The sequence below is a fragment of the Eleutherodactylus coqui genome, chromosome 11 (assembly GCF_035609145.1).
Source record: "Eleutherodactylus coqui strain aEleCoq1 chromosome 11, aEleCoq1.hap1, whole genome shotgun sequence".
Lineage (NCBI taxonomy): Eukaryota > Metazoa > Chordata > Amphibia > Anura > Eleutherodactylidae > Eleutherodactylus > Eleutherodactylus coqui.
The window spans coordinates 73,812,229-73,837,829 of NC_089847.1; the positions used below are offsets into that span (position 1 = coordinate 73,812,229).

General features: G+C 47.0%; 1 protein-coding gene across 10 annotated transcripts in view; it reads left to right on the forward strand.

Moving 5' to 3' along the window:
- Positions 1-25,601, forward strand: part of NRXN2 (neurexin 2) — a 693,278-nt gene that overhangs the window by 159,251 nt on the left and 508,426 nt on the right. For all 10 annotated transcript variants that reach the window (XM_066582621.1, XM_066582619.1, XM_066582620.1 and 7 more), the window contains one exon: positions 4,446-4,829. In XM_066582621.1, the coding sequence (XP_066438718.1) occupies positions 4,446-4,829 (384 nt within the window). The remainder of the gene's footprint in view (positions 1-4,445; positions 4,830-25,601) is intronic.

Below are 25,601 nucleotides of genomic sequence, written 5' to 3' on the forward strand. Positions count from 1 at the left end.
ATCTTGTGTGAACCAGACATTAAGCACGGGGAGGTATCAGAAGATTTGGTCAGAGATGTATAACTGGATCGGGTTGTGGACAACTTTGTATGTCATTGATAATATTTTGGACAGAATTCTCTGGGCAATTGGAAACCATTAAAGATGTTGCAGAGAGAATAGGCAGAGAAGCCATAGGGGAGAGGTGGATTAGTCGAATTAGAGGATATAGAATGGATTAAAGAGCTACAGTAGTCTAGGTATGGGATGATGAAGGCATGCACTAGCATTTTTGTTGACTCAAGAGTGAGGAAAGAGTAAATTAGAAAAAAAAAAGATAGTTTAACCATATGTATGAAGTTACTTAAAAAAAGAAAGCCCATATGTCTGCACTTTGGTTATTAGTTTTACATCTTATAGTTATAACCCTGTTTGACAGAATTTGCAAGGCCTAAATGCGACCTCATTTTAGCAGCTATATTGCAGATACGAGGCTCAGCCCAACCAGAGGTCTACCGACCTAAACAAACAGCATTAGGGACTAGGGAAGGGAAACCAAAGAGAGAGAGGGGAAGATAGTCCCAGGTTAATGTCTACTCTAGGTATTGAAAATGGGGGTGGAGCAGTGGAAGGGGTTAATACAGTTAGAACTGTCAGAACAGTTAATGCAGACTCACTTAAAATAAAAAATGAAAAACCTCTAAACTGCATGGTGACTATTGCTAGGAGTCCGACCAAAAAGGTTGATGAACTGGAAGTAATAACATCTGAGGAATACTATGACTGGGTGGTTAATATACAGGGTTAGAATCTTTAAAAAAGGGATCGTAAAAACCGATAGGTGGACAGGTTTGTCTTTATGTAAAATCCTGTTTAAAGTCCACATTGTTAAGATATATAGGAGGGAAATGAACATGTGGAGTCTCTATGGGTAGAAAAATACATGGAAATAAAAATAATAACATTCCTAATAGGGATTTGCTGTAGGCCATCAAATTTAACAAAAGTCACTGAAAATGTGTTCCTAAAGCAAACAGATGAAGCAGCAAATCACAATGAGGTAATTATTAGAGTTGAGCGAACATACTCTGCTGAGCTTGATGCTCGTTTGAGTATTAGCGTACTCGATGGTGCTCGTTACTCGAACGAGCATCAAGCCAAGTTCGACTCCGCACCAGTTTTTGGCTCCTCCCCGCTGTGACGTGCCTGTTTTGGCCCCTCCCCGCCGCGACGCAGCGTGCATCAATGGCAAATTTTTGGTCTGGCAGGCAGGGGAGAGAGAGAGAGAGAGAGAGAGAGAGAGAGAGAGAGAGAGAGAACACGAGCCAAGAAGAAAAAAAAAGCTCGGGACCCCACGGCCCACATACAAAAATGCTCGAGTCTCCTATTGTAGTCAATGGGGTTCATTACTCGAGTAGAGCTCTCGAATTTTACGAAAAGCTCGACTCGAATAACGCGGACCCGAGCATCTGGGTGCTCGCTCATCTCTAGTAATTATCATGGGTGACTAAATATCTGCATATAAAATTGGGAGACAAAAACCTGTGGTTTTCATAAAAGAAACAAATTTCTGTCAATAACTAAAAATAATTACTTTTCCAAACTTCTGCAGGCTCGTTTGGCCTTTATATTAACCAACAGACCTGACAGAACAACAAAGGCACAGGTTGGTGGGCACTGAAGAAATAGTTAATATAATATAATACATTTCCATTTATATTTCAAGAGGTGTTTTATTTGGGAGCCACAAAAGTGCTAAACTTTAGGAAGACAACGTTCCATTAGCTTAGAGATGCCCTTAACCTTATTGACTGGGACTATATCCTCAAAATAAGAGTTCAGACTATAAATGGGAAATTTTTAGAAACAATACTTACTGTGTGTGGAATATACTCTACAGGAATAAAAGGAGTAAGAATAAGAGAAAAACAATTTGGCTGAATAAAGATGTAAAGGGGGCAATAAGCAACAAAAAGAAAGCATTTAATTTACAAAACAAGAAGGTAGTGAAGAAGCACTAAAAGGTTATAAGGAAAAAAAAATTATGTGAAATTAGGGAGTAAAATTGGGTTTACTAATTTTCCCTCCAAAAGGTCCCCAATGCAGCCAAAGCCCCCCAAATTGCATGAGAATTCAGCCATATATCAGGTGAACACTGATCCTCCAAAAAAATTGGTCAAAATAGTGTAGAGTGGTATAGTGATCAACTGTAGCACGCAGTTGTCACGGAAAACAAAAGAAAGCCCACATGGAGTCCCCTAGATCAAACATTGAGCCAAGGCAGACAGCAGGTTTGCTACTTGTTTTAAAAGTAGTTTCATAAATTTTGAAGGACACATTTTACCAGGTGAACAGAACACGTAAGCACGAGCCTGCTCCAATGAACAGCTATATTTCAATATGTTCATGTTCTCTACTGGTATACAAGCTTTTACACCAGCAGCAATATATTTTCTGTAGAATATCTGTTTCTATTAACAACAAACCATGTGATATAGGCATAGAAATATGATGCAGCTACTCTGTCCTGTGCTCAACTGTAAAATGACCGCTGGTTATCTTCTGCCTATGTTATATAGCTAGGTCATGTGATGCAGGCATCTAATAAAACTGCTACCCATATGCAAAATGGAGGACACATTTGGTGACATCAGCAAGGTGCCCTGGATGCTGATTGGCTGCACACTGACCTCTGCATCAGACAATATGGTAAATGCGATTTTCCCACAACTTTCACCAAAAATCAGTTCTGACTAACCTGATTTGATTTAGCAATAATCAGTATGATTTTATAGCCTGACCAATCAAGATGAGCAACATTAGTAAAAAGCAATAAAAGCAGTAAAGTTGGAGAAAGAGAAACTCATTGCCAGAGAGAATAAAACTAACCCTAAACTGTTCTTCAGCTATATAAATAGTAGAGAGAATTAAACCTGAAAGCATCATTTTTTAAAAGAATAACAAAGTGATAAGTGTAGAGGGTGATGAGGATAAAGCAAATATGTTAAATAGTTGTTTTTTCTCCACTGTATTCATATGGGAAAATGAAATGTTAGGTGAAATGCAGAGTGATAAAGTAAACATTAAATGTCACTAGCCTAACCCAGGAGAAGCGCAGAGCTGCCTTCAAAAAATTAAAATAGACTAATCACTGGGTCCTGATGGCATACACCCCGTGTTTTAAGGGAATTAGGTAATGGGATACACGGACCGTTGTTTCTTATATTTAAGGACTCTATAGTGATGGGGTCTGTTCCACTGGATTGGCGCATAGCCAATATGGTGCAGATATTCAAAAAGGGGTCAAAAAATGAACCTGAAAACTATAGGCAGGTAAGTAAAAGAGGAAGTAGGTAAAATGTTTGATGGGTTTCTAAAGGTCCATTTACATGCAACGATTATCGCTCAAAATTTGTTAAAATAGATGGTATATGAGCGATAATCGTTGCGTGTAAATGCTACCATCATGCACTTTTCGTCTGAACGATGATTTTTAGGTGAGTTTAAAAATAGAGATGAGCGAGTATACTCGCTAAGACTAACTACTTGAGCGAGTAGTGCCTTAGTTGAGTATCATCCCACTCGTCTGTAAAGATTCGGCTACCGGCGCAGGTGACAGGTGAGTTCCGGGAGTGAGCAGGGGGTAGCTGGGGGGAGAGAGGGAGAGAGAGATCTCCCCTCCGTTCCCCCCCCCCCCCCCGCTCTTCCCCGCCGCCCCCCCCGTTGGCCCCTGAATCTTTAGAGACGAGCGGGAGGATACTCGGCTAAGGCACTACTCGCTCGAGTAGTTAGCCTTAGCGAGTATACTCGCTCATCTCTATTTAAAAACCATTGTTCAGAGAAGCTATCCTGGAGAACCACTATCAAAATAGCTGTATAACTCTGTATCAGCATGGGTTTATGAGAGATTACTCTGGTCCAACCAACCTGATGAGCTTCTAAGAGAGAGTAAATTCTAGATTGGACCAGGGAGAGTCATTGGATCTTGTGTATCTGGACTTTTATAAAGGGTTTGATACTGTGCCACCTAAAAGGTTGGTATACAAAATGAGAATGCTTGGTCTGGGGGAAAAATGAGTGAGTGGGTAAGTAACTGACCCAGTGACATAAAGCAGGGATGGTTATTAATAGTACATATTCTGATTGGGTCACCGTTTCCAGTGGGGTGCCACAGGGGCCTGTATTGGGCTGTATTCTAATGGCATTTTTTTGGCTTCCACTGGGTCAACATTGCAGGTTACTGGGCTGAACTGTATGGTTACATACTATAATATTATGGTTACGAGTAGACCTAGGGTCAGGTCGCAAGTTTCGGCCATAAAATGGATGCTAAATTTGAGTCCTAAAAGTAATTTGTTTGAAATATGAAGTAGTTTAAATAATCCATTTTGTTACCACTAATGAATTTGCTGTGTCTTTAAAAGTAATTCACAACAAAATGATAACATGTATTTTGTTTTCCATAGGTTCTATCTCAGTTAATAGTAGAAACACCCCCTTCCAAGTTGGAGGTGATAGTGAAATTCTTGACCTTGATGGAGAAATGTACCTAGGAGGTCTACCTGAACCAAGAGAAGATCTTCAGCTTCCCCCTGAAGTCTGGACAGCCTCCTTAGGCTTGGGATTTGTAGGTTGCATTCGAGACCTTTTTGTTGATGGAAAAAGCAGAGACATTCGACAGCTAGCTGAGGCAGCAGGCGCTGCAGGTGTTGCTCCTTTCTGTACTCGAGAAACCCAGCGCCACTGTACAAACGCCCCATGTAGAAATGGAGGGCAATGTAGGGAAGGCTGGAACCGCTTTATCTGTGATTGCGTGGGGACTGGATACCTTGGGGACACATGTGAGAGAGGTGAGTTATAATGTACAATGGATACCAAATCCTGAGTACAGCATATTCACTAAACGTATACTTAATCATCTCTTGCACATTTCTGTAAAAGCAAAACATAATGACTGCTACAATGTGTTTTATATGTCAGTGAAGCTGTCAGTAATAGTACTTTTCCTGTCAATAGAGAACACTGAGGGGCTAACAATGAAACACCTGTAGTACATATAAATTACACATAAGCAGTTATACACCAGAGGTCCTGGGGACATACCGACCATTCACTAGCACTGAATTAGGCTTAATGTCCCTGTGATTATAGTGACTTATTTAAATACCATCTAATTAAACCCCGTAAGGACCAGACAACTTCAGCGATTTTACACCTGCACTGTTTTTTTTTTCTTTTCATTTTTTAAAGATATATAGGGGTATTTTTTTCATGCTTTTTTTTTTTTTTACTGAAATTTATTTTGCTTTCTTTGTTTTATTAGAGGCAACTAGAGATGAGCGACCGTACTCATCCGAGCTTGATACTCATTCGAGTATTAGCGTGTTCGAGATGCTCGTTATTTGAAACGAGCACCACGCGATGTTCGAGTTACTTTCACTTTCATCTTTGAGACGTTAGCGCGCTTTTCTGGCCAATAGAAAGACAGGGAAGGCATTACAACTTCCCCCTGCGACGTTCAAGCCCTATACCTCCCCCCTGCAGTGAGTGGCTGGCGAGATCAGGTGTCACCCGAGTATATAAATCGGCCCCTCCCGCGGCTCGCCACAGATGCATTCTGACAGAGATCAGGGAAAGTGCTGTCTTGCTGGAGTTGCTATAGGGAGAGTGTTAGGAGTATTTTAGGCTTCAAGAACCCCAACGGTCCTTCTTAGGGCCACATCTAACCGTGTGCAGTAGTGTGGAGGCTGCTTTTTGCAGTGTTGCACTTTTTTTTTTTTTGTATATCGGCCGTGCAGAGCATTGCGCCCTGCAGTAATTATACATAGTCCAGGGCCAGTAGTGGTGGTGAGGCAGGGACAGAAGACATATTTATTGAATATAGGCAGTGGGCCTTTCCAAAAACATTTGGGGAAAAAAATCTATTTGGGCTGCCTGTGACCGTCCTCAGTGTACCGGGTCTGTGCTGGGGGTAATTGTCCTAATTCATACGCAGCCAGCTAAGTGTTACAGTAGGCTTGCGCAAAATTATTTCCTGGCCCTGTGTTAGCTGTTACATCACCGCTGTATTCCAGTCCACAGTGCAACAGTTTGCAGTTATTTTACATACTCCAGGGCCAGTAGTGGTGACGCAGAGAGAGAAGACATATACAGTGTATATAGGCAGTGGGCCTTTCCAAAAACATTTGGGAAAAAAATCTATTTGGGCTGCCTGTGACCGTCCTCAGTGTACTGGGTCTGTGCTGGGGGTAGTTGTCCTAATTCATACGCAGCCAGCTAAGTGTTACAGCAGGCTTGCGCAAAATTATTTCCTGGCTCTGCTGTGCATTCCGTAAGCGAAGTCAGCCCCCAACCACAGGCCAATAAGTGGCACATTTAATTACAGTGTTCTGTTTCTGCACTACTGGTAATACAGCATGCTGAGGGGTAGGGGTAGGCCTAGAGGACGTGGACGCGGGCGAGGACGCGGAGGCCCAAGTCAGGGTGTGGGCACAGGCCAAGCCAGTGCGGTGGCCAGGGGTAGAGGCAGGGCCAGACCGAATAACCCACCAACTGTTTCCCAAAGTGCCCCCTCGTGCCATGCCACCCTGCAGAGGTCAAGGTGCTCTACGTGTGGCAGTTTTTCACAGAGACGCCTGACGACCGACGAACAGTGGTGTGCAACCTTTGTCGCGCCAAGATCAGCTGGGGAGCCACCAGCATGCGCAGGCATATGATGGCCAAGCACCCCACAAGGTGGGACGAAGGCCGTTCACCGCCTCCGGTTTGCACCACTGCCTCTCCCCCTGTGCCCCAACCTGCCACTGAGATCCAACCCCCCTCTGAGGACACAGGCACTACCGTCTCCTGGCCTGCACCCACACCCTCACCTCCGTTGTCCTCGGCCCCATCCAGCAATGTCTCTCAGCGCAGCGTCCAGACGTCGCTAGCACCACTGTTTGAGCGCAAGCGCAAGTACGCCACCACGCACCCGCACGCTCCAGCGTTAAACGTGCACATTGCCAAATTGATCAGCCTGGAGATGCTGCCGTATAGGCTTGTGGAAACGGAGGCTTGCAAAAGCATGATGGCGGCGGCGGCCCCGCACTACTCGGTTCCCAGTTGCCACTACTTTTCCCGATGTGCCGTCCCAGCCCTGCACGACCACGTCTCCCGCAACATTGTATGCGCCCTCACCAACGCGGTTACTGCCAAGGTCCACTTAACAATGGACACGTGGACAAGCACAGGCGGGCAGGGCCACTATATCTCCCTGACGGCACATTGGGTGAATTTAGTGGAGGCTGGGACCGAGTCAGAGCCTGGGACCGCTCACGTCCTACCCACCCCCAGAATTGCGGGCCCCAGCTCGGTGCTGGTATCTGCGGCGGTGTATGCTTCCTCCACTAAACCACCCTCCTCCTGCTCCTCCTCCAACGCAACCTCTGTCTCGCAATCAAGATGTGTCAGCAGCAGCAGCACGTCTCCAGCAGTCGCTGTCGCGCGACGTGGCAGCACAGCGGTGGGCAAGCGTCAGCAGGCCGTGCTGAAACTACTCAGCTTAGGAGAGAAGAGGCACACGGCCCACGAACTGCTGCAGGGTCTTGCAGAGCAGACCGACCGCTGGCTTTTGCCGCTGAGCCTCCAACCGGGCATGGTCGTGTGTGACAACGGCCGTAATCTGGTGGCGGCTCTGCAGCTCGGCAGCCTCACGCACGTGCCATGCCTGGCCCATGTCTTTAATTTGGTGGTTCAGCGCTTTCTGAAAAGCTACCCACACTTGTCATACCTGCTTGGAAAGGTGCGCCGGGTCAGTGCACATTTCCGCAACTCCAAGACGGACGCTGCCACCCTGCGGACCCTGCAACATCGGTTTAATCTGCCAGTGCACCGACTGCTGTGCGACATGCCCACACGGTGGAACTCTACGCTCCACATGTTGGCCAGACTCTATGAGCAGTGTAGAGCTATAGTGGAATACCAACTCCAACATGGGCGGCGTAGTGGGAGTCAGCCTCCGCAATTCTTTACAGAAGAGTGGGCCTGGTTGGCAGCCATCTGCCAGGTCCTTGGAAACTTTGAGGAGTCTACCCAGATGGTGAGCGGGGATGCTGCAATCATTAGCATCACCATTCCTCTGCTATGCCTCTTGAGAAGTTCCCTGCAAAGCATAAAGGCAGACGCTTTGCACTGGGAAACGGAGGCGGGGGAAGACAGTATGTCGCTGGATAGTCAGAGCACCCTCATGTCTATATCAGCGCGTTGAGGAGGAGGAGGAGGGGGAGGAGCATGAGGAGGAGGGGGAAGAGACAGCTTGGCCCACTGCTGAGGGTACCCATGCTGCTTGCCTGTCATCCTTTCAGCGTGTATGGCTGGAGGAGGAGGAGGATCCTGAAAGTGATCTTCCTAGTGAGGACAGCCATGTGTTGCGTACAGGTACCCTGGCACACATGGCTGACTTCATGTTAGGATGCCTTTCTCGTGACCCTCGCGTTGCACGCATTCTGGCCACTACGGATTACTGGGTGTACACACTGCTCGACCCACGGTATAAGGAGAACCTTTCCACTCTCATACCCGAAGAGGAAAGGGGTTCGAGAGTGATGCTATACCACAGGACCCTGGCGGACAAACTGATGGTAACATTCCCATCCGACAGCGCTAGTGGCAGAAGGCGCAGTTCCGAGGGCCAGGTAGCAGGGGAGGCGCAGAGATCAGGCAGCATGTACAGTGCAGGCAGGGGAACATTCTCCAAGGCCTTTGCCAGCTTTATGGCTCCCCAGCAAGACTGTGTCACCGCTCCCCAGTCAAGGCTGAGTTGGCGGGAGCACTGTAAAAGGATGGTGAGGGAGTACGTAGCCGATCGTACGACCGTCCTCGGTGACGCCTCTGCCCCCTACAACTACTGGGTGTCGAAGCTGGACACGTGGCCTGAACTCGCGCTGTATGCCCTGGAGGTGCTTGCTTGTCCTGCGGCTAGCGTCTTGTCAGAGAGGGTGTTTTGTGCGGCTGGGGGAATCATCACAGATAAGCATACCCGCCTGTCAACCGGCGGTGCCGACAGGCTTACACTCATCAAGATGAACAAAGCCTGGATTTCCCCAGACTTCTCTTCTTCACCAGCGGACAGCAGCGATACCTAAGCAATACCACCTGCATTAAACATGACATTACCTCAGCTGTGATGGGCAATGCAATGGGATATATTTATGTACCGCCGGTGGCTTCCTGGCACCCACCCATGCTGTCGGTCCACACGGAGCTGTAACTACATGTGTCCACTTCTAAAGAACCCCAGTCTGACTGGGGCATGCAGTGTGGGCCGAAGCCCACCTGCATTAAACATGACATTACCTCAGCTGTGATGGGCAATGCATTGGGATATATTTATGTACCGCCGGTGGGTTCCAGGGAGCCACCCATGCTGTCGGTCCACACGGAGTTGTAACTACATGTGTCCACTTCTAAAAAACCCCAGTCTGACTGGGGCATGCAGTGTGGGCCGAAGGCCACCTGCATTAAACATGACATTACCTCAGCTGTGATGGGCAATGCTATGGGATATATTTATGTGCTGCCGGTGGCTTCCTGGCACCCACCCATGCTGTCGGTCCACAGGGACTTCACAATAGGGAGTTGTACCTGCCTGTGTCTATGAATTAAAAAGCCCGGTCAGGTTGGGGCATGCAGTGTGGGCCGAAGCCCACCTGCATTTAATCTGACGTTAGCTCTGCTGTCCAGGGCACTGCAATGGGATACATTTATGTACAGCCGGTGGGTTCCAGGGAGCCACCCATGCTGTGGGTGCACACGGAATTCCCATTGCGGAGTTGGGGATTCCCAGTTGTACCTGCCTGTGACTATTTATAAAAAACCGCGGTCTGACTGGGGCATGCAGACACCTTGACAGAATGAATAGTGTGTGGCACATAGGTTCCCCATTGCTATGCCCACGCGTGCAGCTCCTGATGGCGGTGGCACAGGATTATATTTCTCATTGCTTCTGTACAGCATTGTGGGCTATCGCTCCGCCCCTTTTAAAGAGGGTCGCTGCCTAGCCGTGCCAACCCTCTGCAGTGTGTGCCTGCGGCTCCTCCTCATGGCAGACGCACTTATAAATAGACATGAGTGTGGCGTGGCATGAGGGCAGCTGAAGGCTGCGCAGGGACAATTTGGTGTGCGCTGTGGACACTGGGTCGTGCAGGGCGGGGGGGGGGGGTTGGGCAGCATGTAACCCAGGAGAAGTGGCAGCGGAGTGTCATGCAGGCAGTGATTGTGCTTTGTTGGAGGTAGTGTGGTGCTTAGCTAAGGTATGCATTGCTAATGAGGGCTTTTCAGAAGTAAAAATTGTTGGGGGGGGGGCACTCTTGCCGCTATTGTGGCTTAATAGTGGGACCTGGGAACTTGAGATGCAGCCCAACATGTAGCCCCTCGCCTGCCCTATCCGTTGCTGTGTCGTTCCCATCACTTTCTTGAATTGCCCAGATTTTCACAAATGGAAACCTTAGCGAGCATCGGCGATATACAAAAATGCTCGGGTCGCCCATTGACTTCAATGGGGTTCGTTATTCGAAACGAACCCTCGAGCATCGCGAAATTTTCATCCCGAGTAACGAGCACCCGAGCATTTTGGTGCTCACTCATCTCTAGAGGCAACGTATACACAAAAAGATACAGATTTTTTTAATTTATAGTTCTTTATTTTTAAAATTATTACATTTATGCTAAAATAAAGTAGAGGAATAAGTTCATCATTTTGTTTAGTATATTTTGATATATAATTTGTATTGTCTTGGATTAGAGGGCAGATATGATGACGGTTTATGTTGGTGGGGGTGATGGGTAATATATAATATTCTATAAATTTAATGGTTTATTGAAACTTTTTTTTATTAAGATTTATGTACCTCAAGACTTAATTTCACAGTTTTTCAGTGTAACTGAGACATCCATAGGAGCCCCAGTTACCGGGAAAAACATCTGCTCACAGTAACATTAGTCACTATGACAGCTGGGCCTGGGTCTATTATACTGCTGCAGCCCTGACATGCCAGGGGTCACCGACAATCGTGTGATCACCATGTACCACGTAGGCAATGGCATTGCACTCATGTAGACTGTAAAAGAGAAGGCAGAAGCAGTTGAAAACCACTTCTGTCTTCTCCTTCAGGTCCTTGGTTGACTCTGAGATCCAAGCACTCGACCTGCTCTTACTAGATTACAGAAGCAGTAGCTATCATCCTATACCGAAAGGGGACATAACGAAACCACTGATTTCAATAGGATTTCAGTGGTTTTGTTTTCACTGCTGGGATTTCGCAGCCCACTAATACTACCCTATCTTCCCTGTACGTAGTGAATACATTGTACTGGGAAGATCAGGCAGCACGTATTTTCCCGTGGTTATTTTCAAACTCCTGCGCTCTGGCACAGAATAAGGACTGTCGGTGAAGGAGAAGAAATGTCCCTCATTCAGGCACAACTACGCCCCGTACTGCCAAGAGCAGTTGCGCCTATGGCAATATGTTTAATAATATTCACATGGCCAGTAACACCCCATTTGTGTCTATGCATATCAACAGTAAAATGGCAGTAACTCATCTACATACAACATTTTGTGTTGTGGATTGTGCAAGATGTCCGACCTTACAGACTTTCATTGAGGATAGATTGTTGGTGCCCATCTAGTTGCAGCATCCGTCAGGAAAACTGCCAGTTTAGTTGGTAATTTTAGTGCGACGGTATCAAAAGCCATGACAGCATACATCCTTGAAGGCAAAAAATTGTCTGCTAAATGCAATAGTGGCTGAAAGTGTGAAGTAAGTGAGACAAACAGAAGGGCGTTGAAGCGGAGTGTGACCTCTAAAGGAAGACAACTGCAGCCAGAGTGACGGCTAAACTCAATTTTCAGCATCCTGTCTCAACCATTACAGTGATGAGAAAACTCCATAAACTGAATTTCCATGGCACAGCAGCAATTCGCAAACCCCTGATTATACAAATAAATGCATGAAGATGACTACAATGGTGCCACAAGCACAAATTCTGGTTTGCTAATTACTGGAAATGTGGTTTAGTCTGACAAATCCTTCTTTACGTTATTTCCTACCAAAGGACGTTTTCACATACCTGGTGAATGCCAAAGTAAGCCTATCATCCAGCCTGTCTGCTCCCCACAGTCAAGCATGGGAATTGATCAATCTTGGTTTTGGGTGACTGGGGACATTACCTTACTTACCAGCTCACTTACCTAATAAATAAACGAATGTCTACCACTTCTTGCTGTATAAACGTGGGGTAGGCCACAGCTTTATTAATTAAAACAACATTAATAATAACTTTTAATGATCAAGACCTATCCATGCTGTCCGCAGATCAACTTTATCAGTCCGTAAACCGTCCTCCGAGGACGTTCGTAAGCCCCGATCCTTCGGCTGGCAAACCTTCCTCTATTCCCTAACCAGCATGGACAAATTCCGGGCCACACGGGATGTGCCGCGTTACTGCGGCTCATTCCGTCCCACCCCACCGACCCAAGAAAGAGCTGCCTCTACACCGTCCTGCAAGCCGGATAAAAAATATCCAACCCTACGTCATGGAGGTGGACCCCGTCCTCCCTCAACGCCCCTCTCATCCCTATCTTCTAGCTCCCAGTGACGAACCGTCACCCCCCCAATGGACCGAACGAACTGAGACATCTTCATATTGACTAACCTCCTAGCTCTATCTATGGCTTCCAAATTTCTCGCCCCTCTCCAGTGTCTTCGCGCGACTATGTCCAATCAAACGATAATAAATTCTTGAAAGCACTCGCGGACACGCCAAATGTCCTGCTTCATAATAACCAACAGGTTGCGCGTCTTCATCCACCCCAGGTCGTTCCTCTCAAGCGTGAACGACCAAAACCACTCTCCGGGGGTTACGCCTGGATATGTCCATTACGAGCTTCCACATGTCACACCATACTAGCCCCCGTACTCCATGCCAGGTTACGGATGTTCCGGACAGGCCTAAGTCCACTCCCGATGGGCGCACCGCTGCCCTCCTATGTGCCCAATAAACGTAAGAGTGACCCACGATGCACACCTTCCCTGGCTCCGCGGCTGAGAAAAAACAAAAGGGGAAATACAAGGGCAAAAACCCGCACTAGCACAAACATACCCACCAAAAACCGCTGAGGAAAACAAAAACGCTGAGGAAACTATAAACTAACCTCACCCCACTATCCGGTCGGGTCTCTCGTACATTTTATATGCTTGGGATTTCCATCTACCCAGTCTTTTTAAGCCTTCTTCGTTCATACCTCCCGCATCCGCCGATGTGGTAGCCCCAATTCTAAAGGAGTGAATCCCGGATTCCGCCGGTTCAAAAACCCGCTGACCTTAACGCCATTTTGATTTCCTTATCCTAACGTGTGCCGACCCGTCTACCATGATCACATCCTTCCAAAGTAGCCCGCCCACCTTAAACTTACTGGTGGGAACAAGCTTTCCAATCCACAAGGCCGCAAAAAACGAACGCGAGCAAGAAAGGGGTCAATCTAAACAACAAAGTTTCAGAACTGTTCAAAACACGTGTTTTCTAACGTATCTAATAACTTGCTCAGCACTGGATAGGTGATCGGGCGTCGATCATCCCCCGGACCTTCTCTATCTTCCAACCCCGCACGATCTGGCGAAAAACGAATACTTTTGTAATATCCTCGAAACCATGCCATTTCAATACTGGATGCTACACCCGCCAGGTGCTTTTAACTGCATCAACCGACGACCGTTTTTTCCACAAAGATGCTAACATATCCAGCGTTGCCGAACGGGCCTTATCGACCCTAGCCATGCAAACCCCCGGCAAAAATCAACCATTTCCGCCAAACCGAGTTGTAATTTTTTCTTTTTCACGTGCCAACCGCCACAGATGTCCCGACTAGCTTCAGCAGCTCTGCTCTGCCAGATTCCACCAGAAATGCGGGCGGCGTACCCCCTCGGCGTCCGCCTGCGGGTGCCACTCCCTGAACCACTCCATCTGCGAACGAGAGAGTGCATCGGCTGCCAGATTTCCATAACCCGGTACGTGTTTTGCATGCAAATATATATTCCGTTGCAAACATCGTAACACCACGTGCCTCGGCAACGCCAACACCGTCGGGGAAGCCGAAGGCTGCCCGTTAATAATTTGCACCACCAAAACATTATCGGACCAAAAAACACAACTTATGGTCCTGGAGCTCTGCACCCCATTACTCCCGAGCAGCCACCAGCGGGAAAAACTCCAAAAGCGTAATGTTTTTATTCCCTTGTTTTTGCATCCAGGATACTGGCCAGGGTTCCCTGCACCAGTGGTTCCGGAAAATTACACCAAAACCGTCCGACCATGTTGCGTCAGCAAACCAGCAGAGCTCGGGTACCGACCATTCCTCCTTGAGGCACACCACTTGCCCATTGAAAAATTCCAGAAAGATTCTCCAGATATGCAGAACACCACGAATGCCTTGCGTGATCCTCACAAAATGGTGGGGCTCCTTTACTCCCGCCATCGCCAGCGATAGCCTTCTGGCAAAACGCGGCCTATGGGTATCACTTTGCAGGCGAAGTTTCACAAACTCATCAGAAGCTGGACATGGCGCAGCGTGGCCTTCTACCGACTCGCAACGTCTTTAACCCTTTTTCGCAGGCGAGCTATTTTATCTGCCGGCAACCTGAATACCATTTCCTCGGTGTCGATCTCGATTCCCAGAAATGTCAGCCTGCTTACAGGTCCCATAGTCTTCCCTTCAGACAATGGGACCCCCGCTTTTTTTTAATCATTGTCCGGAAAGTGTGCAACAAAAACCGCACGAGCCCGATGTCTCCGTTCCAGTGAACAGAAAATCATCAAGATAATGCGTAACCGATGTGATGCCCGTCTCGTACCTGAGCATCCATACCAGGAAGGAGCTGACCCGCTCAAAGTAATAACATGAAATAGAACAACCCATCGGTAAGCACCATATCGAGGAAAAATTGGTTGTCTGTTTTACACCCCAGCAGATGAAAACACTCAGGGTGAATTGGCAGCAGTCGGGAGGCAGACTCGATATCCGCTTCTGCTAACTGAGTCGCTTACCAGCCATTCTAACTAGTGACACTGCCTGGTCCCAAGAAGCGTAAACTACTGACGCTTGCCCCTTTGAAAATACAGTCATTAACCGGCTCCCCTTTTGGGAAGGATTAATGATGTATCAGGCGACACTACTTCCTTCTTGGGACTAGCCCCAATGGGGGGACCCGCAAAATTAACAAAGGGCGGTTCCTCGAAAGGGGCCCGCCATGCGACCTGCTGCTACCTTTTTCTGAACTTTTCTTTTCACTAAATCTATGTTGCCTGTCGCTGATTTTACATCTGGGCACATCGTGGAGATGGGCTGAAACGTAAACGGGATAACGAAACCGAAATAACCTAGTCTAAGGATTTTTGCCTTGCTTCCTAAAAAACACCGTACCGCGCCACGCTGGCCCCCACAGACAGAACACTCATGTCTGAAACTTGCATGTGGAGTAAAACCTGCAATGGCCCTCGTTGTAGAGCCAACCGGAGCCATTCGATCTTGGTGAAGCCGCATGGGCTAAAAAGTCGTTTTTTGCGGACGCTGCGCTAAAATAAGTTGTAAAAAACGTCAGTAGCTTTTGACGCCCCATTTATATGACCAATACCCGAAAAAGTCTTCATCATAGCGCCATGCGGCGCCTCCGTGCAATTTATATGCGCTGAATATCGTATCAAGATACACTAGCATCTCTGCGCGCTCTGATATTCACTCCTTATCCACCATCACGTGGTCCGCCGATAGCAAGGACCAACTATCCACATACCACCTTTGCGAATCTTATCCAATAACTCCTCTGACACACCGACCCCTAACGGGGCAACACCGCAGAACAATGAGTCTGCATGTCGTAACCCTTCTAGAGGGTCCACATCACCAAGCGAGTCCGCATCACCACCGGCTGTTGAGCAACCACCCTCCTGCCCCACAAGCGGGCCCGAGCCCCCTGGGGATCCACAGGACACTGACCACGCATCTTTTTGATCCACCTTGCTCAACAGCGATTTCAACATCAACACCAAATCATTTCTTTCCGCCGCCTTAGCGGGATCCATCACACGTCACCACCGGCTGTTGAGCAACCACCTTCCTGCCCCGCAGGCCGGCCCGCGCCCCCTGGGGGTCCACAGGACACTGACAAAACCTCTTTCTGATCCACCTTGCTCAACAGCGATTTTTAACACCACCACCAGATCCATCACATTTTTCCACGTACTTAAACAATCGGACTCACCGGCCTGACCGACCTCCGGTGTTGCCAAGGGCAAGGTCCCTGCCAGTCTTCCTCCTGGGCTCCTGCCCCTGCCAAGCAGTGGCTGCCGCGCACTCTCATGCGGAGCCACTCGCGCCTTTGTTCCCCTCACTGTTCCAAGGTGGCCCAGCTCCGGCCGTTCTTGCGGTGTATCCCGCCGCCTGTGGTGTATACTGTCCCTGTTTGCAGGGGAAGTTGGCGGAAGTGCTGCCTGGCGGTAGGTTTCCCGGTGGTACCGTTATCCTGGACCACTAAACCCGTCGCCCTCATTCTCTCTACTTGACCTCCTCCTGCTTTCGCTTGCATCCGCCACTAGCCTAGCGAGCTCGCTGTCGCGCTTTCGCTGGTATCTCTCTCTTCTAGCTCTCTCTCTCTCTGTCTACGTTTTGCGCCCAAGCCTTGTCTATTGCTGCTTGCGCGACTGGCGTACCCGTGTGAAGATTCGCCCCCCCCCGGACGAGGGGGCCCCCACAAAACGTGGATTGACATAGCAGCGTCTATGGGTGCTTGGGCCTGCGATCACTTGCTGCTGCGGGTAGGGTTGTCTGCGAGCCGCATGACTGCTATGCTCGCGTCCCTGGGGGCTGTATGAGTACCCGGTGCCAGCGGGTGGAAGATAGGGGGCATACTGGCTATGACCCTGACTGGGTGTGGGGTGACCGGAATAGTCTTTTGTCAAGGATCCCTCCGGTGTGTGGACCGACAACGGGCTCCTACTCCCTCCTGACGTCTCCCCGCTATCTATACTGCCCTGTGCGCTCCCTGCCCTAGAGCCTGCGCTACTCACAGAGCTGGTGGCCGGGCTGTACCCCCTCTCCCTCCCCCCAGCTGCGTTTGCACTACCAGAAAAGGGATTTAAAAGTCCCCAGCCACCTGCCTCGCCGGCGCTTTTTCTCCCGCCCTTCTACCCGCTACCTGACGCTGCTGCTGTAGGTTGCCGCCATCTTGAGAGGGCCTCCGTTCCCGCCGCGCGCCTCCGCGTGCTTCGCGCCTTCCTGGCAGCTCGGTGCCGCGGCTTGGATCCATTACTGTGCGCCCTGCTGCGCGCTGGCTCCGTGTGGCGGAGCATCCACTCGATGCTGCCACTTTGCTCCTCCTGTTTTGCGGACTGCCGGCCGGCTGTACCCGCTGCTCCTCCGCGGGCGCTCTCGCCGCCGCGCAGTTTGAATTTCCTGCCGAAAGCCTCGTGGCGCGTCCTGCTCCTTGCGGCTTCTCGCCGCCCCGGCAGCTCCTGCGGCCGACCCTCTTAGCGGCGTGGCTCGGGCTGAGCCGCGCTGGGGGGTTCCTTCTTCGCCTCGGGCGGCCTCGCCCGGCATCCCCCAGTTGCGCCGCTCCTTCGCTTGCTTCCGGGACTCCTGCAGCCGTCACGAGTGGCCCCTCCGACTCCGATCCTGACCTGCAGCTGGCGATGATTTCTTCTAACCACTCCGCGCCGTCCCGCTGGATCGCTTCTTGGATCTGTGCACGTAAGTCGCCCATCTTTCCGTCTTGGGGCTTCTGGCTTCCGCGGACCCGCCGGCACTCTCTCCTTCTTCACTCGCAGTCGCTTCTTGCCACGAACCTCGCCTTTCTGCTGCTCCTTCCTTTGATGTTCCTTCGCTGCTTCAAAGTCTTCCAACGCTCTTTTTCTGCTGCTCTTCCTCTGCTGTCTTCTCGGCTCCTATCTTCCTTCTTCTCCTCGTGTGTCTCCTCTCTGGTCTACTTCCACTCCCCCTCCCTCTTCGCTTCCTGTCCTAGCTCCACCCCCTCTAAGCTCGCTTTTCTTAACCCCTCCTATGTCTGTCCCCAGTCACATGCCGTTTTCTTAACTCAGTTCACGGCATACGAAGCATTCACATGGTTTTCTGTAGGAACCATTGTCACATCAAAAGTGAGAGTAACTGCTAAGGACTATAAGGACATTTTGACCTGTCAGGTCAACCCAGTGGTGCAGACATTGTTTCGTGACGAAATTGCAATTTTCCAGGATGATAATGCTCCTATCCATGCAGCTCACTACGTCCAGATGTTGCTTCAGGAGCATGACGATGAAGTTCAGCATCTTTCCAGACCCACACAGTCACCAGACTGAACATCATTCAGTCATTGTGGTCTGTTTTAGACAAGAGTAAGAACATATTATCACCCACCCTCATCTCTATGAGGGCATGAGCAATCATTGCATTACAAGTGGTCTAATATTTCATTAGACACTATTCATTGCTTCTACAAGTACAAGAAGTACAGAAATATATACATTTTAAAAGTACAAATGACTCCTTTCTTTCTAGAACCTAAAGTTACAAGGTCTGAGGTGCAGGAAAGCAAGGAGAAGGTTATTGTGCCCTCTCATTACCAATGTCCTAACACCAAAGTGAGTTCTAGACTTCTCGTGGCTAACCAAAGAACAGACTGCAAGAATCTGTCCCACCCTGTACAACTTTAATAATCTGTTTTAGCCTAAACTACGTCCTTCCTCTGTGTCAATGGGTAAGATAGAACAATTACAAAGTGAGATACATTGGGTTAGACACAAATGGGTTGAGGGTGGTACAGGAGGTGCAGGGGTTGGGGAACACAGGCAATAGGAAATTTCATGTACAGATCATTTATTAGAAGGCAAACAGGGTGGGGCACCATAGGGAGGGGCAAGGGACTAGGTCAGGAGATTTGGTATGCTTCCCTGAAGAGGTGCGTTTGTTGTGACTGAAAGTTCATCAGTCCTGCTGGTGGTTGGGTTGTTGCTGAAAATCTTTGTTAAATAAGATTTTCAGCAATAACCCAACAAGAAACCAGATTTTCAGTAGACCCCAGCCAACAGAATGGTAAGCAACACGTGCTTTGTTATATAGCAGACCTGCACTAAAAGTCTTTTGGATGGGCAGTACATACTGCTAAAGCTGTGTCTTAGAAGAGTATCACATGTTTTTTGTTGACTTCAACATCAACTAGGCACTGTTGGACACACATGTCTCAAATTAGCCTTACTTTGGAGTTGGTTGGACAGATGTAGCCTTCACTTACCGAAGATTAAATTTAAAGATTATCTTGAAAAGCTCCCAATACTCCAACAAGCATAGCTCGGTTAAAGTAATGTAGTTTGCAGAATAGCTCAATATGTGACAAACCTAATCCATACTGTAATAAATCAGTCCATGGCAGTGTAAAATAATACAGTTCATAGCACTAGGCTGTGTGTGGTAAATTGCAAAGATCCTTCCAAACTGGCTGAATCCTCAACCTAATCTAATGAGCCGCAATCAGCAAGCATATTAATTGGGGCTTGATTATTATAATTTTTTTACACAGGCAGAACATAGTCTTACGTGAGAAACAAATGCTAGTATAATTATATGTGCTAAAAGCTGGCTGTACATCACCCTGCTCCCTAACCCTTTCCAATCCACTGTCTGACGTCTTCCTACATTCTGATTGAAGCTTGTACAGCTCCAATGTCAGAAGACGTCTGACAGGGTGTTCTTACCATCTATTGCCAGCCACTCTGCTGTCGAAGCCTCTCTGGCGCACACACACTGGCTTTAGCCAGCAGATGGCACCGTTGTATAACAGCAAAAAGAGAAAGCCTTTTAGGAAACCCTGAATCCGAAATCGGATTGGAAAGGGTTAAATCTCAGTTCATGGCTTTGTATTCATGTTCCATTACCACTTCAAATGAATAAAACAAAGTAACAAATATCACACTTCAATTCTGCCAGTTCAGCACTTCATTTAGTAACTCTGCCTAGACTGACCTATGAGGTTCCCTGCAAAAGGTAATACATGATTTTAAACTGTACAGTGGCCCTTGAACCTACCAAATGAATAGGTTCCAGGACCACCATTCCATGTTGAAAATATACTCTGTTGAAACTGTAACTCTGTAGAAAACTAGCAATTGGATCAGAAGCCACCAAGACAACAACAAAGGTAATGCAAAATAAAAATTGAACAAAAGTAAGCACATGGCTTATATGGAAAAAGCAAGTCCTTATATACTGCATGAAAGTGAGAACTTGCTGCTGGAAGCTGTAAATCACCTTATATGTTAAGGACAGGAGCTTTTGCATGGTAATTTACAATACACTGTGTACCAGAAAATAAAATGGAGCTATCTTGACCTGGTGTCCAAAGGAGTAACTTTTCCTGGCACATGTAAAGATCTGTACAGAGAATGGAGCGAGGGCTCATTTTTTGTGGGATGTCCTGTATTTTCCGTTAGTACCAATTTGGAATACATATGACTTTTTGATCGCTTTTTATTGCGTTTTGTCTGGGAGACAGGGTAACTAAAAAAGTGCATTTCTGGTGTTCTTTATTTTTTTTCTGGATGACGTTCACCGCGCAGGTTAAATAATGCACTACTTTAATAGATCAGACTGTTATGGACGCGGCAATACCAAATATGTTTTTTCCTTTTATGATTTAGATTTTTTTATTATAGATATGGCAAAAGGGGGGTGATTTAAACTTGTATTACTTTTTTTTACAAATACCAAAACTTTAGTGATCTTATTTTCACTTTTCTTTTAAGCCCCCCTGGGGGACTACAACATGCAATGCATTAATCGCTCCTGCAGTATGACGTAATGTTATAGTATTACGTCATACTGTAATTTGACAGGCAGTCTATCAAGCCACCCCATGGGGATGGCCTAATAGGCAGTCTCTCAAGGCAGCCCTGGGGCCTTTCAGAAGGCCCCTGGCTGCCATGACACCTGCACGGCTCCCCCGATCTCACCGCGGGGGAGCCGTCTGGGACCCCCAAACGACGTTCAGAATTGACAGTGGCATTTAAAGGGTTAATAGCTGCAATTGGCCACCCGACCGATTGCAGCTATTGCCTGCGGGTGTCAGCTGTAATAAACAGCTGACGCCCACGCTGTAAATGTACGTACTGGAGCTAGAAGGGGTTAATGCATGTGGCTCAGTGGTTAAAACTTTTGCCCTTACAGTGCTGGTTAAAATCTCATCAAGAACAACAGTTGCATGGACTTTGTAAAAAAACATACAAATGTTGCTCTTGGTCAGATTTGAACTTAGAATGCCAGCACTGTAACAACTATGCCACCATAGTTCTGCTTTCTCCAGAGGAGCAGAAGAATAAATACAACGAGAAAATAAAAGCTGCATACAGATGTTGCCCTTGGTGAGATTTATATTATCTTGTTTATTATTCTCCTTCTCCTCTGTAGAAGAACAAACAAGTATGGTGGCTCAGCTGTTAGTACTGCTGCCTTGCAGTGTTGGACATCTGTTAAAGTTTTGCTAAGAATTGGGTCAGGCTGATCTAATTCAATTTTGTGAAAATTGGCTCGATCTTATCGCCTGGGCAATCACGATAAGCAACACTACCAATCAGAGCATCTTCAGGGCTCATTCACACGAGCATCGTTTTAGTGCAGTATAGGTGCGTAAAACGATTGCGGCTATACTGCATTAAAAATAGCGTGAACGGGCAATTTCCAGCTATTAAGTCTCAAGCTTAATTTGCAGTGAAAGTGCCCGCTCAAACGATTGGGAGCTGCGTAGCGTATGTTATCCAGTTCCCATAGGAGTCTATGGAAACTCCTGCGCATTAGGCATCAAAGATAGGTCAGGTCCTATCCATTCATGCAGCACGGACCTTAAAGGGGTTGTCCCGCGGCAGCAAGTGGGTCTATACACTTCTGTATGGCCATATTAATGCACTTTGTAATGTACATTGTGCATTAATTATGAGCCATACAGAAGTTATCAAAAGTTTTATACTTACCTGCTCCGTTGCTGGCGTCCTCGTTCCCATGGAGCCGACTAATTTTCGGCCTCTAATGGCCAAATTAGCCGCGCTTGCGCAGTCCGGGTCTTCTGCTGTCTTCAATTGGGCCGCTCGTGCAGAATGCCGGCTCCGTGTAGCTCCGCCCCGTCACGTGCCGATTCCAGCCAATCAGGAGGCTGGAATCGGCAATGGACCGCACAGAAGCCCTGCGGTCCACAGAGAGAGAGGATCCCGGCGGCCATCTTCAGCAGGTGAGTATGAAGACGCCGGACCGCCGGGATTCGGGTAAGTACTACCCGGTTTGTTTTTTTAACCCCTGCATCGGGGTTGTCTCGCGCCGAACGGGGGGGGGGGGGGGGGGTTAAAAAAAAACAAACCCGTTTCGGTGCGGGACAACCCCTTTAAATGCAAGCTTTGCACACGCATGTCCTATCTTCATTAGGTGTGAGCTTTTTGCGTGTCCAAAATTCTTTCATCGGAATGGTTCTACAGGAAATACAATCTTTTCATGGGCCTATACTACACTAAAACCGCACTCCTGTGAATGAGCCCTCAGTAATATAGGTGTTTTATCAGTGAAATGTCCATGCTAATTGTTTGGATTTCCAGCAAAGTGCGTGTGCCAATACTTATGGCATTGTAGGTTGAAGCTGGTCTCCTTGACCCTTTCCCTCTCCCCTAGCAGCATAAGTGGCTTCCTATCCACTTCAGTCAGCTTGTCTGTCATAGTCCAAGACTGAAGCCTCGTCATTACTGTGCCATCATCATCTGGTCAAACCATAGAAAGATTCTATTTTCTCCTGCAAAGAGGTTCTTTTGCTGGGCAGCACTCACATTGGCTGCAGCAATGGTCACCCACTCCCATCTGGGGATGTTATACGGGTCTCTCTAAACTCCTGGGTCCACTTATCTTGGTCTCCCTTCTGTAGCTTCCACTGCAGCAGGGTGTCTGTCCTGCATGCTCTCCCAGCAGGAGATGCCCTGCTTACAATGGCACTGTCTGCTTCTATACAGACCCTTCCTCTCTTTCATCAGCAGGTAAGGCACTGGCCACATCAAACAAGGGGGGCACTACCTCTTCATCTTACTGTCTATTTATTAGAATAATTGATTATTGCTGCTATTATTTCTATTGGTGGCTCAGCGGCACCATCTAGCGGCTGCTGTTGCTACATACAGAATACTGTCTCATGCAGGAGAAAGCGGGAATGAAATATCATTAAAGTTACACTGCTGCTCATATCTCCACCTGTGGCGTACTCTGGGGGCAACTCGTCTGTTACCTTACATAGTGGGAAACAGTCTGCAATAACTTTAAAAATTAACTTTCAAATTCAGAATTCACCAACTGAATCCAACTGAAATAAGAGGAAAAACAGCTCTTCCTTTTTACATTAGGGGAGCATGTGATTTCTTTTTTGTGTTATAGAGGAACAAAAGGGGCTGTCTTAAGGACCTGCTGCCTTTTGTTGTCTTATTTTGCTTTTTCATCTCCATATTTGAAGAGCCAAGGCTTTTAACATTTTCCATCCATATAGCTTATGACGGATTGTTTAGTGAAAGAACTATATTTTAATGGTACTAACTAATATTCTATATAATGTATTTAAAAACTTGACAAAAAATGTAAGTCGAGTGAAATGAAAAAGGAAAAAAGAGATGAATTGGAACTTCAGATAAAAGCAAAATCACAAAGAAACACATTTATAATCAAATAAAACATTTTCAAAGTTTGAATAGTAAAATGTCTAATGTTAAAGCAAAATTAACTTACTTTTCTAACTATTAGACATGCTTTTTAGCAAGACAAGATCTCGCTAAAAAGTCCCTGCTTTCTATAGTATCCAGTAAGAGGGCCCTGGCAGTGCCAAACCCTCCTGACCGCTGGCTTAATGATTAGGCAAAGCACTATGCCCTAACATTAAATCCAGTTCTCATAGCGACCTTCTCTATTTGTTTTCTTGCCTGTAATTATACTGCTGCTGGGGGTCTGGACCTCCAATCTGTGCTTGCTGCCCAATGTCTGGGTCTCTGCTCTGCGCTTGCTTCTCAATGTCTGCCTGTCTAAGTCTCTTGTCTGCACTCCATGCCTGGGTCTCTGCCCCTTGATCTTTTGACATCCAGGTCGCTTCTACAACAAACCTCATTATTGCAGCTCTCACTCCTAGAGCCGTGCAGCTGAGTTTCTGTTCTCTGTTAAATGTAAAGGCCTTGGCATATAATTGCATATCCCCAGCTACATATGTGAATAACTTGAGGGGGTAGTGGAGACTGTTTAAATACAATGGATATTGCATTTTTACGTTAGGAGTTTAGGTTTGAGTTATAGCAAGAATATACATATGTATAACTCGCTGTAGCTCTATCAATATTGCAAACTATTTTTGCCATTAAAGAAAACTCCTTACTCCTCCTAGTTACCACAAAGTAAATAAGCAAAATGTATTCAGCCAGAAATTCAAGGTGTCGCTCAACTTCATCTCTCTCTGATACAGCTATGTATAACATATGTACAGTCATAATAAAACATGAACTTATGGCATGTACCATGCATAGATCAGGAAGAGTATCATCTCTTTTTAAGGAGAGCACCTAGAAGGTGTGTGTGGACACACCAAGGAGGTGAGTGAGGATACTTTTAAGGCCATGCATGTTCCTCTGGGAAATATGCAAATAAGGAAGATGAAACAATACCTATGTAGCATCACCTATTGGAAGGCAGCATTCCTGCAAATCAATGTCAGACCCTTTTGTATGAGTCTTTATAACAATGGTTGGGAATTGGCTTTTGGTTTTCAGTTTCCAGTCATTGTTATATCGACTTGTATAAAAGGTCTGACATCGATTTGCCGGAATGCTGCCTTCCAATAGGTGGCGCTGCAGAGGTATTGTTCCATCTTCCCTGTGTGTAGATGTCTCATATCCATGGTCTTTTTCTTCACGAAAAAAAGATTAGCAACATTCTCCACCTAGTTAGGCATTTGTGCATTGGTGTGAAATAAAACTCATCATAAGGCAAACATTTGGTTTTCAAAACAAAAATTGTGTTGACAACTTGATTAGAATAATAAGCTCAGCTTTTAATTAGCCCAATTTTAAGTGATTTTCATTATAACACACAGAGTTCATAAACATAAATAATATACTATGATAACAGACTGGTCCATGGAAGCACTCAGCTTCACAAAGTAAACATAAACACTGCACACATTCTATACATTCCTCAGCTACAAAATGCATCTCAAGTAAGCATTAATGTATGCCTTACATCCCTTAGAGACAAAAATACATCAATTTACACAAAAATCCTTAGTTTTCTCTTTTTTCATTAAAGGGGTTGTCTCGCAGCAAACCTCAAAATTTTACCTTACCCCATTCCCCCTGTCACCCCCCTGGCATAAAATAGCAAATTAAAGCGGTTTTTAAACCGCTTGCTACTCACCGATCCGATGAAATAGGGACTTTAAAAAATCTTCTCCCAAAGATGGCTGCCGGTCCTTTCCCAGGGATGCACTGCGGTTTTCTCCCATGGTGCACCGCGGGTCTTCTCCCATGGTGCACCATGGGCTCTGTGC